The sequence below is a fragment of the Mobula hypostoma genome, chromosome 7 (assembly GCF_963921235.1).
Source record: "Mobula hypostoma chromosome 7, sMobHyp1.1, whole genome shotgun sequence".
Classification (NCBI taxonomy): Eukaryota; Metazoa; Chordata; class Chondrichthyes; order Myliobatiformes; family Myliobatidae; genus Mobula; species Mobula hypostoma.
The window spans coordinates 83,386,864-83,404,545 of NC_086103.1; the positions used below are offsets into that span (position 1 = coordinate 83,386,864).

The 17,682-nt window shown below is 41.8% G+C and overlaps 1 protein-coding gene across 1 annotated transcript in view; it reads right to left on the reverse strand.

Moving 5' to 3' along the window:
• Positions 1 to 17,682, reverse strand: part of LOC134349413 (dedicator of cytokinesis protein 2-like) — a 732,270-nt gene that overhangs the window by 392,877 nt on the left and 321,711 nt on the right. Inside the window, exon 26 of the mRNA XM_063053680.1 lies at positions 11,347 to 11,486. Within this exon, the coding sequence (XP_062909750.1) occupies positions 11,347 to 11,486 (140 nt within the window). The remainder of the gene's footprint in view (positions 1 to 11,346; positions 11,487 to 17,682) is intronic.

The following is a 17,682-nucleotide window of genomic DNA, read 5'->3' on the forward strand; positions in this document are numbered from 1 at the left end:
CAGTATGGGTTTGTCAAAGGCAGGTCATGCCTTAAGAGCCTGACTGAATTTTTTGAGGATGTGACTAAACACATTGATGTAGGTAGAATAGTAGATGCAGTACATATGGATTTCAGCAAGGCATTTGACAAGGTACCCTATGCCAAGCTTATTGAGAAAGTAAGAAGGCATGGGATCCAAAGGGACCTTGCTTTGTGGATCCAGAACTGGCTTGACCACAGAAGGCAAAGAATGGTTGTTAAGGGGTCATATTCTGCATGGAGGTCAGTCACCAGTGGAGTGCCTCAGGGATCTGTTCTGGGACCTCTACTCTTCATGATTTTTATAAATGACCTGGATGAGGAAGTGGAAGGATGGGTTAGTAAATTTGCTGATGACACAAAGGTTGGAGGTGTTGTTGATAGTGTGGAGGGCTGTCAGAGATTACAACGGGACATTGATAGGATGCAAAACTGGGCTGAGAAGTGACAGATGGAGTTCAACCCAGATAAATGTGAGGAGGTTCATTTTGGTAGGTCAAATATGATGGCAGAATATAGCATTAATGGTAAGACTTTTGGCAGTGTGGAGGATCAGAGGGATCTAGGGGTCTGAGTCCATAGGACGCTCAAAGCAGCTGCGCAGGTTGACTCTATGGTTAAGAAAGCATACGGTGCATTGGCCTTCATCAATCATGGAATTGAGTTTAGGAGCCGAGCGGTAATGTTTAGGCTATATAGGACCCTGGTCAGACCTCCCGTGGAGTACTGCGCTCAGTTCTGGTCGCCTCATTATCGGAAGGATGTGGAAACCATAGAGATGGTGCAGAGGAGATTTAGAAGGATGGTGTCTGGATTGGGGAACCTGCCTTATGAGAATAGTTGAGTGAACTCGACCTTTTTTCCTTGGAGCGACAGAGGATGAGAGGTGACCTGATAGAGGTGTATAAGATGAAGAGAGGCATTTATCGTGTGGATAGTCAGAGGCTTTTTCCCAGGGTTGAAATGGCTAGCACAAGAGGGCACAGTTTGAAGGTACTTGGAAGTAGGTGCAGAGGAGATGTCAGCAGTAAGTTTTTTATGTAGAGAGTGGTGAGTGCGTGGAATGGGCTGCCGGTGACGGTGGTGGAGGTGGATACAATAGGGTCTTTTAAGAGACTCATGGACAGGTACATGGAGCTCAGAAAAATAGAAGGCTGTGGGTAACCCTAGGTAATTTCTAGGGTAGGAACATGTTCAGCACAGCTTTGTGTGCCAAAGGGCCTGTATTGTGCTGTAGGTTTTCTATGTTTCTAAAACGAATCTTGGGATTGTAGATGGTAACATATATGTACTTTGATAATAAATTTACTTTGAACTTTGAACTATGCATTTTCCTCATTGTGCTGGATATGTTGGTGGAGGGAGGCAGGATGCGGTCCACGCACACTCTGAAGATAATGGGAGCTAATACGCCCACAGCCTAATGCCAGGCTTAAAGTCTGAAAGACTGAATGCACTGCACAGGGAGTTCAATGACCTGATGTGTACACTCAAGATCAATGAATAAATCCCACTTCCTCCTGACTGGACAGGATTGCCCAATCACCAAATTCACCTTAAATCAATAGCTGTTGATCAAAACAGATACTTAACATTCATATGCTATCACAGTGATGTTCATTACGATGGCCATGACCACCAGTGCATCTGTGTCTACTGGAAATGCCTCTCTTCTTGTAACTAGCTCTGAGTCTCTTTCCGAATTCCTCCTCACATTACTCCTCAGACAAATGAACTGTTTATGGCGTGAGCATCTGTTTGTGAACTCGTTCCTCACACACATTTTCCATTTGATTGTGGACACCCAAGAACAGCAATCTGGCAGTCACTGCAGGAATACATTAGAAGGAGCAATGTTATCAAACTGAATTTCAGCACAGGTCACAGCTGAAATTAGTGCTGACACCTCTTTATCATGACTGCAGCATTTTGCCAGTGGTAAACATACTGATTATCACATTTGTAGTGTGCTGTTTTTAGAGAAGAGCACCAGCTGAAGGCATCTACTGTTGTAGGAGCATCAGGACGTAAAGAAGGAGAAGCGAGAGTGGGCCACTCTGCCCCTCATTCCAGTTCCACCATTCTATAAGGATTACAGGTCCTTCCAGGTTATGTCGGGGTTCAGTTCCTGAAAGCTATTTAGAACTCAAACAGTTTGCAAGTAGGAATACTGCTGTAAATTGAGTTGCCACATGGCAGAAGATGCCAGCAGCCTTGCAGAAGACAGCAAATCCACATGGCTGGACTCCCAAATGGTCATTCATATGTATGGAAAGTACATAATTCAGCATTTGTAATCTGAAGGGGCCATCTTGTGGCTGATCTTTTCCCTTAGCATCACTTACTGGCACTGACCCCATTTACCTTGTTTCAAGTAATATGTAAAATCTTATCAGTCTCTGTCTTCAATATATTTTAGATTGCGCCTCCTCAATCCTCTTGGGCAAACAGTTCTAAAGATCTACTGCCCTCGTGAAGAAATGTCCTTAACAACAAATGACTGTAACTAACATTTCCACTGGCTCAGTGGCCTAGAAGGGTGGATAGACAGCAGTAATGTACTGACTTCTAATTCTCCTTTTTGCATCACACTTCCCTCTTAGTGCAAACATCTTCTGACTTACAAGGGTGAGCGGCATAAGCATTTGCGACTTACAGCTCCATTACACTAGTCATGATCACACCCTTGCCTGGTTTTAAAGCCACAGCTTTCCCTTTGCTCAGCCCGGGCTGCTGAGCTGTCAGAATGCCAACAAGAAGACACCCCATTACTGATGCCCACATCAGCATGGATATTGCCACTCTTCACTTGGTGGAGAGCTGCTTAAATGAGGGGATTGCATGTCCTCTGTGGCCCATGGTTGGAATCAATGTGTCAATCTCCTCATGTCCTGTCCATCTTCCTCTGACAACATGGGTTTCCCACAGGTGATCCAGATTCTTCCCATCTCCCTAAAACACGCTTGTTGTTCTGTGAATCAGCCGCTGTAAATTGCCCATAGTATGGATAGTTGGTAGAATCGGAAGGAAAGATAACATTTGCATTAGTGTAGATGGGTACTGATGATCTGCATAGACTAGATGGACCAAAAGGGCCTGTTTCTATGTTGTATAATTCTCTGACTTGATAATGCTTCTACTTCATTCGGTCTCTGATGCATTAATGTGGCCCAATAAATAATTTACCAAGACTCTCCAGTGCACAGTTGTAGTCAGCTGTAGCTCAGCTAGCAACTTTCTCATCTCTGAGTTAAATTCTTTGTGAATCAAGTCTCATTCTAGGGTTGAATATGTAGATCCACGCAGAAATATTACTGCAGTATCAAAGACAAGTTACAGTTGCACCATCAGCAATACCATCCTTGAGATGAGATGTTAAAAAAAACATGTAACCCCTCTCAGTTCAGTACAGAATATCCCACCACATGATTTCAAAGAACAGCAAGAGTTATCTCATAATATACAGGCCAGTTTTCTTCCTTCACTGATCTCTGAGGTGTGATTGGGCAGCGTGTTCTCTTTGGGCTTGAAAGGGCTGTTACTGTGCTATATCTCTAAATAAAATAAAATAAGATAAAAATAAGGCAAAAAGACTGTGGGCGTCTCCATGTGGAGTTTGTGGGAGCTAGTTTGCGCATATCAGTTGCCTTATTTCAACAGCTGGCTACACAACAAAAATGCCTTAAAATAACTTGCGATTCCTGAAACAGAAGTGAGAATCACCATATAAATGCATTCCTATGTTATTGCATTCTTCATGACAGTTATAAGATTAGCAAGGAGTCTTAAAGACTTGTTACTGTAATAAAACTGTACATGGCAGAGAACAATTACTTCAGAACAAAGAATGCTGAGGTGTAGGTTGACCAGGCATCGAAGGCTGATAAAGTTTTAAAATGCAAATGAAAACTTGAGATGATAAAAACAAGGATACAATGATGAGCCAGCATTAAGTCTTAATAAGATTACCTTGAGAATATAGTGTGCAATACTGGACTCCATGCTATCAAAACGACAATGAGTTTTGAGAGGTCACAAGATGGAATCACCAGGCTTCTGGGTTGTTATAGATTCATGGAATCACACAGCATGGAAACAGACTCTCTGACTGACTTAATCCATGCCAACCATTGAGCACTTATGTATTTACACTAATCCAATTTTTACAGATGGCTGTATCACCATCTGGTATGGGAATTGCAAGGCATCTGAACCCAACACCCTGCGACAGAGCGTGAGGACTGCTGAGAAAATCACTGGGTCTCTCTCCCTCTCATCCAGGACATATACCAGAGACTCTGCATTTGCACAGTCCTCAGCATTGTCAACAACCCCTCTCATTTGTCCCATAATCTTTGACCTCCTACTGTCAGGCAGAAGATACCACAGTATAACAACTGAGTACAGAAGACTGTGCTGATCAACTCACTGGAGCATTCACTGGTATCTTTAACCTCTCACTTTGGCAGTCTGAGGTACCCATTTGCATCAAGCAGCATTTAATTATACCGGTGCCTAGGAAGAACAACAAGGCTTCCTGATCCACCAGATGGATTGCACTGCTGATTCGAAGAGGGAAAAAGTTAGGGGCCTGTGTTCCATGATAAACTCTTCATTGTGCTTGGACATAGTGGTGTTGTTGTGCTGGAACATCTAATGATTAGGTGCTATCCATTCTACTTTCCAATAGAGTTCTCCTCTATGGTCCAGATCTCAGTTTACATATCGCCAAAGGCCAATGTTAAGCAAGCACTCGATGTACTGGGTACCACGAGTAGCAAACAAGAAATAGCCTCCCCTGATGACTTTCAAATCATTGCTGGAGACTCCACTCAAGCTTGCCTGAAGAAATCTCTGCCCATTTATCATCAACGTATAACCTACAGAACCATGGGGTCACAACACACTCTATCACTGCTACACAACCATAAGGAATGTCTACCATTACATCCCAAGACCACTTTTCAGGAAAACTGATCATTTGTTTGTCCTCTTCCTGCCTGCATAGCGGTAGAGGCTAAAGAGCAGGACTCCAGAAGTCAGAACAACAAACAGGTTGCAGAGGAGGTGCTATGGAACTGCTTTGAGTCATCGAACTTGAGCAAGAGCTCATCAGAGGATCTAAATGAATATACCATAAAGTCAATCATGGTAGATGACTGTTTCTCCACAAATCATTTATAGTCTTCCCAAACCAGAAGATATGGATGAGTCAGGAGATCTGCCATATGCTGAGGGTCAGATTAGTGATGTTCAGGTCTGGCCATGAAGTAACATGCAAGAGGATCGGCTATGAACACCAGAAAGCCGTCTCATATGCAAAGTTGAAATTCCAGACCAAACTGGAATCACTGAAGGATACTTAACAGCTGTGGCAGAACTTGAATGCTATCACCTCCTACAAAGCATAACTAAGAGACATATGCGACAACAAGGTTTCACTCCAAGTTGAGCTCAATGACTTTTATGCTCATTTGAGTAATACAACATGGAGACAATTTCACAAACTCCCACAGCCTGTGAGCACCCTGTGATTTCAGTCCAGGAGGCCAATGTGAGCAGATCACGTCGTCCACATCAGGAGGGCGAAGCCACAGAAAATATCTGGCACAGTTGGAGTACTTGGCTGAGTACTGAAGTCTTGTGCTGATCAACTAACTGCGCATTCACTGATATATTTAACCTCTCACTTTGGCAGTCTGAGGTACTCACTTGCTCCACGCAGCATTTAATTATACCGGTGCCTCGGAAGAAGGTGGTAACCTGCCTCAACGTCTTTCATCCAGTAGCACTTACGTCCACTGTGATGAAGTGTTTGAGAGGCTGGTGATGAAACGTATCAAATCCTGCCTAAGGAGTGGCTTTGATCCACTCCAAGTTGTCTACCTACACAACAGATCAACAGCAGATCCCATCCTATTGGCTCTTCACTCAACTCTGGAACATCTGGATGGTAAAGATTCATACATCAGGATGACTACAGCTCGGCATTCAATCCAATCATACCCTCAAAACGGACCAATAAACTCTAAGACATAGGACTTGATAACTTCTTGTGCAACTGGACCCTTCATTTCCTCACTTGCCAGACACCAGCCAGTTCCAATTGGCAACAAGGTCTCCTCCACAATCATCATCAGCACAGGGCCCCAAGACTGTGTGTTTAGCCTCCTGCTCTACTCACTTGATGCTTACAACTATGGGGATAAGTTCAATTCCAATGCCACATTTAAGTTTCGGATGACATCACTGTCATTGAACGAATCAAAGGTAATGACGAATCAGCACATAGGAGGAAAATTGAACATCTGGCTGAGAGGAGCCACAACAACAACTCTCACTCACTGTCAGAAAGATCAAAGAGCTGATTACTGAGGAAGAGGACACTGCAGGTCCGTGAGCCAGTCTTCATCAGGGGATCAGAGCTGGAGACAGTCAGCAAATTGAAATTCCTCAATGTTATAACTTCATAGGATTTATCCTGGGCAAAGCATGTAAGTTCCATTACAAGGAAGGGCACGGCAGTGCCTTTGCTTTCTTAGAAGTTAGCGAACATTTATCTAAAACTTTGACAAGTTTCTATAGATGCGTGGTGGTAAATAAATTGATTGGTTGCATCATGGCCTAATATGTAAACACCAATTCCCTTTAACAGAAAAGCCTACAAAAAGCAGTGGATACAGCCCAGTCCTTTACAAGTAAAGCCCTCCCCATCACTGAACACATCTACAAGGAGACCTGTCACAGGAAAGTAGCATCCATCGTCAAGGACTGCCACCATACAGGTCATGCTCTCTTCTTGCTACTGCCATCTAGAAAGAGGTACACGAGTCCCAGGACTCACACCGCAAGGATCAGGACCAGTTATTAGCCCTCAACCATCAATCTCTTAAATGAGAGGACAAACAATCATCCGAACACCGTATTGTTCCCACAACTTATTGACTCACCATCAAGGACTCTTCACCTCATGTTATTGATATTGATTTCTTATTTATTAAGTGTTATTATTTTATTTGCTTTTCTTTGTATTTGCACAGTTTGTTGTCTTTTGCACACTGGTTGTTTGACCGTCTTCTTATGTGCAGTTTTTTCATTGTTAATGCCCACAAGAAAGTGAACCTCATGGTATGGTGACATGTACTTTGATATTAAACTTACTTTGAATTTTGAAATTTCTGAAAAGTGACTGATGTTCGCCTAAAAATAATGAGGTGTCAACCTGTGAAGCTACAACACAGCATAATGCACATGTAGCATGAAATAATCAGTTATTTGACTTCGCATCTGATGTATCAGATTAAGGCTTTGTCACCCTATAAATCACATCATGGATGGTGGTGGTCTTTCAGAGAGCTAATGGGAATGGAAGGCTGTAATAAAATCCATCGACAAAGTATTACATGTGAGGGCTAAGTAAAAGACTGAAACACTCGTAATTAAGTTCAGCCGGAAATGTGATGGTCCTTCTCAGGTCACGCCTGCGATTCAAATTATTAGAGAAGCCACTTTCAGTCAATTCATCCTATGGATTCACTTTCAAAGATTCTTCTTCTCAATTTTCTATATTTATTGCTTTTTTTATTTATTAACATTATTTTGTTTATTTTTCTTTTTGTATTTGCACCGTTTGTTGTCTTCCTCACATTGGTGCATGTGGTTTTTCATTGATTCAGTTGTGTTGCTTTATATTTACTGTGAATACCCTCAAGAAAATAAACCTCAGTGTAGCATATAGTGACATATATGTACTTTGATAATAAATTTACTTTGAGCCTTGAATTATGAAGAAGACATGACTGTGGCTATATTTTATTAGGAATTTGGGGAGATTTTTTTATATCACAAAGACTCTTCTACAGCTGTACTGTGGAGAGCATTCTGACTGGTTGCATGTCTGTCTGGCATGGAGGGACTACGTACAGGATTGCAAAAAGCTGCAGGTGGTTGCAACCTCAGCCAGCTCCATCACGGCCACTAGCCTCCCAGCCTCAGAAAGGCGGCATCCATCATTAAGGACCCTCATTAGCTCGGAAATGCTTCCTTCTTATTACTACTATTAAGGGAGGAGGTACAGGAGCCAGAAGACACACACTCAATGTTTTAGAAGCAGATTCTACTCTTCCGCCATCAGAACAATGAATACTATCTCACTATATTTGCTCCCTTTTTGCGCTAATTTAATTAAATTATATATATATATAATTTATGGTATTTTATGCATTGCACTGTAATGCTGCTGCAAAACTACAAATTTCATGACATATGTCAATGATATTAAACCTGTTTCTGATTCTCATCCTGATTCTGGATCTCTCCAAAGCATACAGACAATTGAAAATGGAAGAGCTTGAACTGGCAACATTAACACACTGATGTTCACTTTAACCATTTGAGATTTCACCTAACTTAGGTCTATAGGATTAAAATAATTTGTTTTTGCATTAAATGCCTAATCTGTTCATTTAGTTTGCCTCGTACCTTTTACCTTTCCAGTGTTAACTGAAGCGACCAAGACTGATCCCACCAGTAATTCAATATTGTGTCACAGCCCTTTTGGATAACTGTTTAATTGTTACTCTGCGATCTAGATAAATCATGTCATGCTGACAAGTAGGTTCTGGACAGATGACACAGATAGAAGTGTGCATCTGATAATTAACCATTCTTATTTTATATTTTAAGATTTGGGCATTGTTGCCAAGACAGGCATTTATCGGCCACCCCTAACCAACTGACCTTGGGAAGTACATGTTGGATTCCTTAAATTACTGTGGTCCTTCTGGTGTTGGGCACATGGCCAAGTGGTTAAGGTGTTCATCTAGTGATCTGAAGGTTGCTAGTTTGAGCCTCAGCTGTGGCAGTGTGTTTGTATCCTTGAGCAAGGTACTTAACCACACATTGCTCTAGTGTCTGTGCGAGGATTGGCGCTCCCACAGACTTCCAATTTGCGCCTTGTGAGGCATAAAAATGCCTGACACAGGCCTCTCATGGCCTGAGTCAATGTTCCCTCCTTCTCCTGGTGTTGGCTAGGAATTTCCTGCATTTAGACCCAGCAAATATTAGGATATTTTTCCAAGTCAGGATAGCTTACAACTTGGAGGTGATCCTGCATTTGGCAGCATTCCTATGCACTTGCTCTTTTCTATTTTTAGAGGTGTTAAATTCAGAAGTTGTTGTAGTAACCTGAGCAAATGATTGGGGTGCATTTTGCAGATGGTATGCACCTCACTTCCACTGTGAGCTAATGGCAGAGACAAAGGTGTGTTTTGGATGGTGGATCGAATGCCAAACAAATGGACTTATTTAACATGATTGATGCCGGGCTCCTTGAGGATTTCTGGTTCTGACTCATCAGGCAAGTATTCTTCCTTTAGCTGGAATGCCACATCCAGAGTGACAGGAATGATTTAACCTCACCCACCCAGCAGGAGAAATGGAAGACCTGGTGTAATTTTGGTTCTACAATGACACGTCATTCAATGGTTTGTAAAACCAATTTTACACTCAATCCCAAAAGACCACGCCAATGTAATCTTTACATGAGGTAACAACAGGGAAATGCTATTTGTGAATAAAATATGAAATTATAGAAAAACTACTTATTTTATTTTATTTAGAGACATAGCACAATGAGCCATGCTGTCCAGCAACCCTTGCCTAATCACAGGACAATTTACAATGACCAATTAACCTACTAACTTGTACATCTTTGGACAGTGGGAGGAAACTGAACCACCTGGAGGAAGTCTATGTGCTCATTGTGAGAACATAAAAACTCCTTAAAGATCCCTCCAGAATTGAACTCTGAACTCCGATGCCTCAAGCTGTAATAGTGTTGTGTGAACCACTATACTATCCCTGACCCATCCCTGCGAACTTCCCGCACTTAATGGAAATTTAAGATGATCTTAGTAACAACTTAATTCACATGGTTACACTTAACTCCATGTCCTATAGATAATTACAGTCAGTTTCCTAGTCCAGCAAAATTCAGCATTTTCCACACACCGTGAGGGTGAGGAAAGTGGGTTTGTGAGGGTGGAGGTATCCATTATGATAATATACAATGCATAATCCTAAGAAATTGAGGAAAAATGTGAACCAAGCTCTGCGGGAACAGGGAGCATAAGAGCATAACCTAATTATTGACAGCTCAACAAGCAGTATCTGAGGCTAAGATTAAATATTTCAAGGTGGATTAGTTGCTTTCATAAATTCACATCCGAACACCACCGAGAAGAAAGGTGACGGAAGATATGAAGCTTTAACTTCCTTGGACCTCATTCCTCTGATAGTTCAACACTCCTAAATTAACTTTGAAAGGTACTTGGATAAGTACAGGGATAGGAAAGGTCAAGAGGAATATGGACTAATATGGGTGAATTGGACTAGCTGACGTGGGCACCTTGGTCAGCATGAACGAGCAGGGTCAACGGGCCTCTTTCCATGCTGCGCAACTCTATGACTCTATCATTGTCTTTTTCAACATATACTTCCAATGTGTATTCAGATGTTTCTATTCATAATACAAAACTAACAATGCAGAGGTGGGGATTGGGGCATGATAAGGTACAGCATAGGTTGATAGATGATTAGTTTATTGCTTGCAAATCTAATTCCAGTTGCAACTGAGTCTTTCATGGTGCATCAGAAAGCTGTGTGCTTTAGCACCCTGCACTACTTGCTTTACACTTTTGACTGTGTGGCTGTGTGCAATATTCAAGTTTGCTGAATATATTAAATCTATATATACATCTCATGGTCTGATACAGAAACACTAATGCCCTCGAATAGAAAGTTCTACAAAAAGTAATGGATACAGCCCAGTCATCACAGGTAAAGCTCTCCCCACCATTGAGCACATCTACATGAAATTCTGCTGGAAAGCAGCATCCGTCATCTGTGACCCGCAACACACAGGACATGTTCTCGTCTCACTGCTGCCATCAGGAAGAAAGAACAGGAGCTTCAGGACTCACACCATCAGGCTCAGGAAGAGTTATTACCATTCAACCGTCAGGCTCCTGAACCAAAGGGTTATTATGGTAATTATTCTATTATGTATGCCTGCAAGAACATGAATCTCTTGGTGACATATATCTAGTTTGATAATAAATTCAGTTCAAACTTTGAAGTTTATAAAATTAGCAGCAGGATACAATGCATCACACTTGCTTCAGCCAGAATCATTATGGTTACAAAACATCCATATTTTTCAGAGATTTAATTTCTCTATTAGCACAATGCATGTGAGAAAAGAAATTGGTACGACCATTAATAGATCAAGAATGAAATAGGTGGTGCTGTTGTTACAATCACCTACCTCACTGGCTTCACTCAACACCTCAAGAATGCTGTTGAGTAGTTCGATGCAGTACTTCAGCTCTTGATGCTGATCATCCTTTTCCACTAATAGGGTCTTCAGCTCGTCAGTTATCATGGGGAGCAGAATGTCCCGGCATTCTGAAAAAAGAAGTTTGAAGTCACATTCTGAGAACTGACAGGTGTAATAAGACTCAACAGCTTGAGGATGTGATTACACGACTGGAGATATGTACTGATAATCAGTGGATCTGATAACAAAACTGCTGGATGGAGTTTATTTTTACTACAGCTTTCAAGAGTTGGGCATCACATGCATTGCTTTTGAACTGAGTGGTTTGCTCGAGCATTTTGATTCATATAACTAGACAAGTCCTTTGACCCAACATGCCCATGCCATCCAAGATTCCTACCTCATTAAGTCCATATCATTCTAAACCGCCCCTACCCATGTACATCCAAATGCCTTTTAAAAGTTATAATTATCTCCACCCCCACCACTTCCTCTGTCAAATCATTCACCTTCTGGGTGAAGAATCTGCCCTTCAGGTCCCCTTTCAATTTTTTCTCTCTCTTAGTTAAATCTCTAGTTTTAAAATCCACTACCTTGGTAAAAAGGTTGGGACTATCTACTCTAGCTACGTTGTTCGTAATTTTATAAGCCTCTATAAAGCCGCCTCTCAGCTTTCTTCATTCCAGGGTAATCAGTCCCAGCCTATCCACTCACTCATTAAAAACTCAACCTGGACACATACAAGCCCTGCAGTGATGGCAGACTGCAGCCAATGACTTACGTTGCTAACCTGACAGTTGGTTTTAGTTTTTGTGTATTGCGAGAGGATGCTTGTACCTGAAGGAACACACATAAAAATTGCTGGTGAACGCAGCAGGCCAGGCACGAAGGGTCTCGGCCTGAAACGGTGTCTGTACCTCTTTCTATAGATGCTGCCTGGCCTGCTGCGTTCACCAGCAATTTTAATGTGTGTTGCTTGAAATTCCAGCATCTGCAGGTTTCCTTGTGTTTGTACCTGAAGGTCTCACTTTTTCAATAATACTCCCTAAGGCCCTGCCATTCACTGTGTATGTCCTGCCCTCCCACACTTCATCACTTCACACTTGTCCAAGTTAAACTCCATCTGCCATTCTTTTGCCCACTTTTCTATTTGACCGAGGTCCTGTTGTAACATTAAACAACATCATTTACCACCAATTTTGTTGTCATCTGCATTATTAATCATGCTATTTATATTCTCTTCCAATTCATTAATTTCTACGAAGGACAATGAAGGACCTGGCACCAATCCCTGTGGTGAATGGGGGCATTTGGAAGTCACATATCATCCAGATTAGGTAAAGATAACATATTTCCATTCCTGAAGCACATTGGTGAAGCTGAAAGAATTCTATAAAATCCTTCAAGGCTAAGGCCATTATTTCTCATAACTTTTGTTTTAGTACCCAGGCTATTAAGTGAATTTAACTCCAGAACAGCTGTGGGAGATTAGAGTACATGTCTCTGGATTGTTACCTTCTGGACCTGGGATTACTAAACTGATAACTGTTGTTCTTTCAGTGACTAAATAATTAGAACCAATGTTTGTCAGGAAACCAAACAAACCTTCCTCACAAAGTCAGTCTCCAGACTACATGTGGCTAGAGTCACAGATCACACTCAGGATGTGAACTCCTAATTATCCACTGGACTGACCATTCAGGGATGTCAACCTGCACCAGCTGTTCTTACAGTTAGCCCAACAGGAATAAGACTATAAGACATAAAAGCAGAATTAGGCCATTCAGCCCATCGAGTCTGCTCCACCATTCCATCATGGCTGATCCCGGATTCCACTCAACCCCTTACACCTGCCATCTCACCATAACCTTTGATGCCCTGACCAATCAGGAAACTATCAATTTTTGCTTTAAATATACCCATGGACTTGGCCTCTATAGCTGTCTGTGGTAGGGCATTCCACAGATTCACTACTCTCTGGCTAAAAAAAAATCCTCCTTTCTATTCTAAAGGGTCGCACCTCAGTTTTGAGGCTGTGCCCTCTAGTTCTGGATAGCCTCACCATAGGAAACATCCTCTCTACATCCACCATACCTAGTCCTTTCAATATTTGGTAGGTTTCAATGACATCCCTCCACATTCTTCTAAATCCCAATGAGTACAAGGTGCCAAACGCTGCTCATATGTTAACTCCCTCATTCCCAGAATCATCCTCGTGAACCTTCTCTGGACTCTCCAACGACAATACGTCCTTTCTGAGATATGCAGTGCAAAATTGTTGGCAATACTCCAAGTGTGGCCTAACTAGTGTCTTATAAAGCCTCAGCATTATCTACTTGTTTTTATATTCTATTCCCATTGAAATGAATGCCAACATTGCATTTGCCTTCTTACCAATGACTCATCCTGTAAATTAACCTTCTGAGACTCTTGCACAAGGACTCCTAAGTCTCTCTGCTCCTCCGATGTTTAAATTTTCTTCTCATTTGGATAATAGTTTGCACTTTTACCAGAATGCATTATCATATATTTCCCAATACTGAATTCTACCTGCCACTTTATTGCCCATTCTTCCAATTTGTCTAAGTCTTGCTGCAATCACACTGCTTCCCCAGCACTGCCTACCCTCCACCTATCTTCATATCATCCACAAGCTTTGCCACAAAGCCATTACTCCATTATCTAAATCATTGACAAACGATGTGAAAAGAAGTGGTCCCAATACTGACCCCTGAGGAACACCACTTGTCATTGGCAGCCAACCAGAAAAGACCCTGTTTGTTCTCACTCAATGCCTCCTGCCTGTCAGCCATTCCTCTATCCATGCCAGTATCTTTCCTGTAATGCCATGGAATTTTATCTTGTTAAGTAGCCTCATTTGTGGCACCTTATCAAATGCCTTCTGAAAATCGATGTAAGTGACATCCACTGCCTCTCCTTTGTCCACCCTACATGTTACTTCCTCGAAAATGTCTAACAGCTTTGTCAGGCAAGATTTCCCTTTTCTAAAACCATGTTGACTTTGATGTATTTTACCATTAGTCTTCAACCACCCCAAAACTTCATCTTTAATAATGGAACTCAACACTTTTCCAACCACTGTGGTTAGGTTAACTGGCCTATATTTTCCTTCAATAACCTCTTTCGGAACTCTGGGATGTAGTCCATCTGGTCCAGATGACTTATTCACCTTGAGACCTTTCAGTTCCTCTAGCACTTTTTCCTTTCTAATAGCAATGGTACTCACTCCTGCTCCCTGACACTCACGGACTTCTGGCACACTGCTAGTGTCTTCCACAGTGAAGACAGATGCAAAGTACTCATTAAGATCATCTGACATTTCTTTGTCCCCCATTACTACCTCACCAGCATCAGTTTACAGTGGTCCAATATTAACTCTCACCTCCCTTTTACTCTTTATATAATTGAAAAAAATTTAGTATCCTGCTTTATATTATTGGCTAGTTTGCCCTCGTATTTCATCTTTTCCCTTCTTAAGGTTTTTTTAGTTCCCTTTTGTTGGATTTTAAAAACTTCACAATCATCCACTTCCCACTCATTTTTTCCACTTTAAATACCCTTTCCTTGGCTTTTATGCAGTCATTAACTTCCCTTGTCAGTCACGGTCGCCTACCCCTGCTATTTGAGAACTTCTTCTGTGGGACAGATCTATCCGGTGCCTTGTGAACTATTCCAGAAACTTCAGCCAGTTCTGCTTTGCCATCATCCCCGCCAGTATCCCCCACTGAACCACCTGCATAAGCTCCTCACTCATGCCTCTGTTGTTACCTTTATTCCATTGTGATTTTGATACATCTGACCCTCTCAAATTACAGTATGAATTCACTCATATTATGAACTGCCTCTTAAGGGTTCACTTACCTTAAGCTCCCCAATAAAATCTGGATTATTACACACACCCAATCTAAGATTGCCTAAAAAGCCATCTTGTAAGTACTCAATAAATTCTCCCTCTTGCGATCGGATTTTCCCAATCCCCTTGTATATTGAAGTGCCCATTTCAATTGTGACATTACCCTTACTACTCACTCTTTCCAGTTCCCTTTACAATCTCAGCCCCACATCTTGGCTATTATTTGCAGGTCTATATATGATTCATATAATGGCTTTTTTACCCTTGCAGTTTCTTAACTCCACCTACAAAGATACAACATTCTCTGACCCTATGTCACTTCTTTCTAAAGGTGTAATTCCATCTCTTACCAACATAGCCCACCACCAACTATGCCTCCTGCCTGTCCTTTCGATACAAAGTATATCCTTTGATATTATGCTCTCAACTATAACTTTCTTTCAGCCATGGCTCAATGATGCCCTCAAGGTCGTACCGACCAATCTCTAATTGCTCCAAGTGTTCATCCACTGAATTATGAATGCTTGTACATTTAGATACAACACCTTCAGATCTGTATTCTTTGCCCTTGTGAATTTTGCCTCTGTGGTACAATTGAACTCGTTGCACTGTCAGCATTTGTACCCAACCATTGTCTTGTCCTTCCTTACATTCATAGTGCACCCATCATCTACTTGTAAACCTGCAGGCTCATCCTTAACTCTTTCACACTGGCTCCCATCCCCCTGCCAGTAGTTTAAACCGCTCCCAACTGCTCTAGCAAACCTGCCCACAAGGATATTAGTCCCCGTCAGATTCAAGTGCAACCTATCCCTTTTGTACAGGTCACACCTGCCCCAGAAGAGGTCCCAATGATCCAGAAATCTGCATCCCTGCTCCCTGCTCCAATTTTTCAGCCACGTTTCTATTCACCATCTCATTCTATTCCTATCCTCACTGTCGCGTGCCACAGTGGAGGCAGTAAATCCATGATTACTACTCTTGAGGTTCTGCTTCTTATCTTCCTTCCTAACACCCTGTATCCTGTTTTCAGGATCTCATCCCTTTATATCGTTGGTACCAATATGTACCACAAATTCTGGAAATGGCATTAAATGCTGACTTTGCACATGATCTTGCATCCTGAGAATGAAAAATGTTTTTAAACTTACTGTTTATTCTATTAAAGTAATGCAACTTGAAAACAGCCTCTGACTGTTAGGGCTTCAGTGTCAAATTGATGATTGAAGGTCACCATTTGGCCAACTACATTATAGAGTATTGCCCCTTGAGGCTAACAGTGCCTATTCCTGGTGATCTTACAATGTGTCTGGTGCAGTAGGGGACAGTTTTTGGGTGGTTTTGGGTTACAGTACATTGCTGTGACTGAATGAACATGAGCCTCACTCCAACTTGGTTCAACCTTTGATGTATAGTACCATTGATAAACAATGATTAGCTTGCTGTTTATTACAGTATCATTCAGCTGGATGAACCTCCGGACAATGCTGCAAACAATCTTGAAAAACTATGGCAGCATTATACAAAAGACTTTTCAATTAGAATATTTACATCCATTAAGTATAACATTAATGGGTTAAATGCTTGATGGGTTAATCGAACACTTCTGGTCCATCCGCCAAAAGTGGAACTTTCCGGTGGCCAAACATTTTAATTCCCATTCCAACATGTCGATCCATAACCTCCTCTTGTGCCACAATGGAGCCACCCTCAGGGTGGAGGAGCAAAACCTTATATTCCTTCTGGGTAGTCTCCAATCTGATAGAATATTGATTTCTGCTGCTGGTAAAAAAAATGTTCCCTCTCCCTACACTTTTCTTATATACCCCTCTCTGGCCTCTTACCTCATCTCCTTTGCCAATCACATGCGCCTCAGTCCCTTTCTCCTGTGGTTCACTCTCCTCTCCTATCAGATTCTTTCTTCTCCACCCCCTTATCATTCCAACCCATCTGGCTTAATCTCTCATCTTCTAGCTACCCTCCTTCCCCTCCCCACTTTTAGTTCTGGCATTTCCTCTTCAGTCCTGATGAAGGGTCTTAGTCCAAAAGGTCGATTGTTTATTCTTTCCATTGATACTGCCTGACCTGGCGAGTTCCTCCAGTATTTTGTGCATGTAACATTATTGGAGTTAGGTTAAAATAAAGACTTTCACAAATGGCCAAGATCAATACCGTTGGTGGCAAAGGGGCAGAATGGGTGGTCATTAGTTGGGGTAATTTGGTGGAATTCATAGATAGGCTAGTTAGGTAGAATTCATTGTCACAGACCGCTGTGGAGGTCTAATCATTGGGTACATTTAAAGCAGTCTAAGAGTAAATAATGTAAAAGAATAAAAAAACAAACTGCAGGAGGAACTCAGCAAGTCAGGTGGCATCTGTAGAGGGAAATGGACAGTTGACATTTTGGGTTGGGTCCCTTCAACCTGACTTTATCTGACTATCACTTTTCT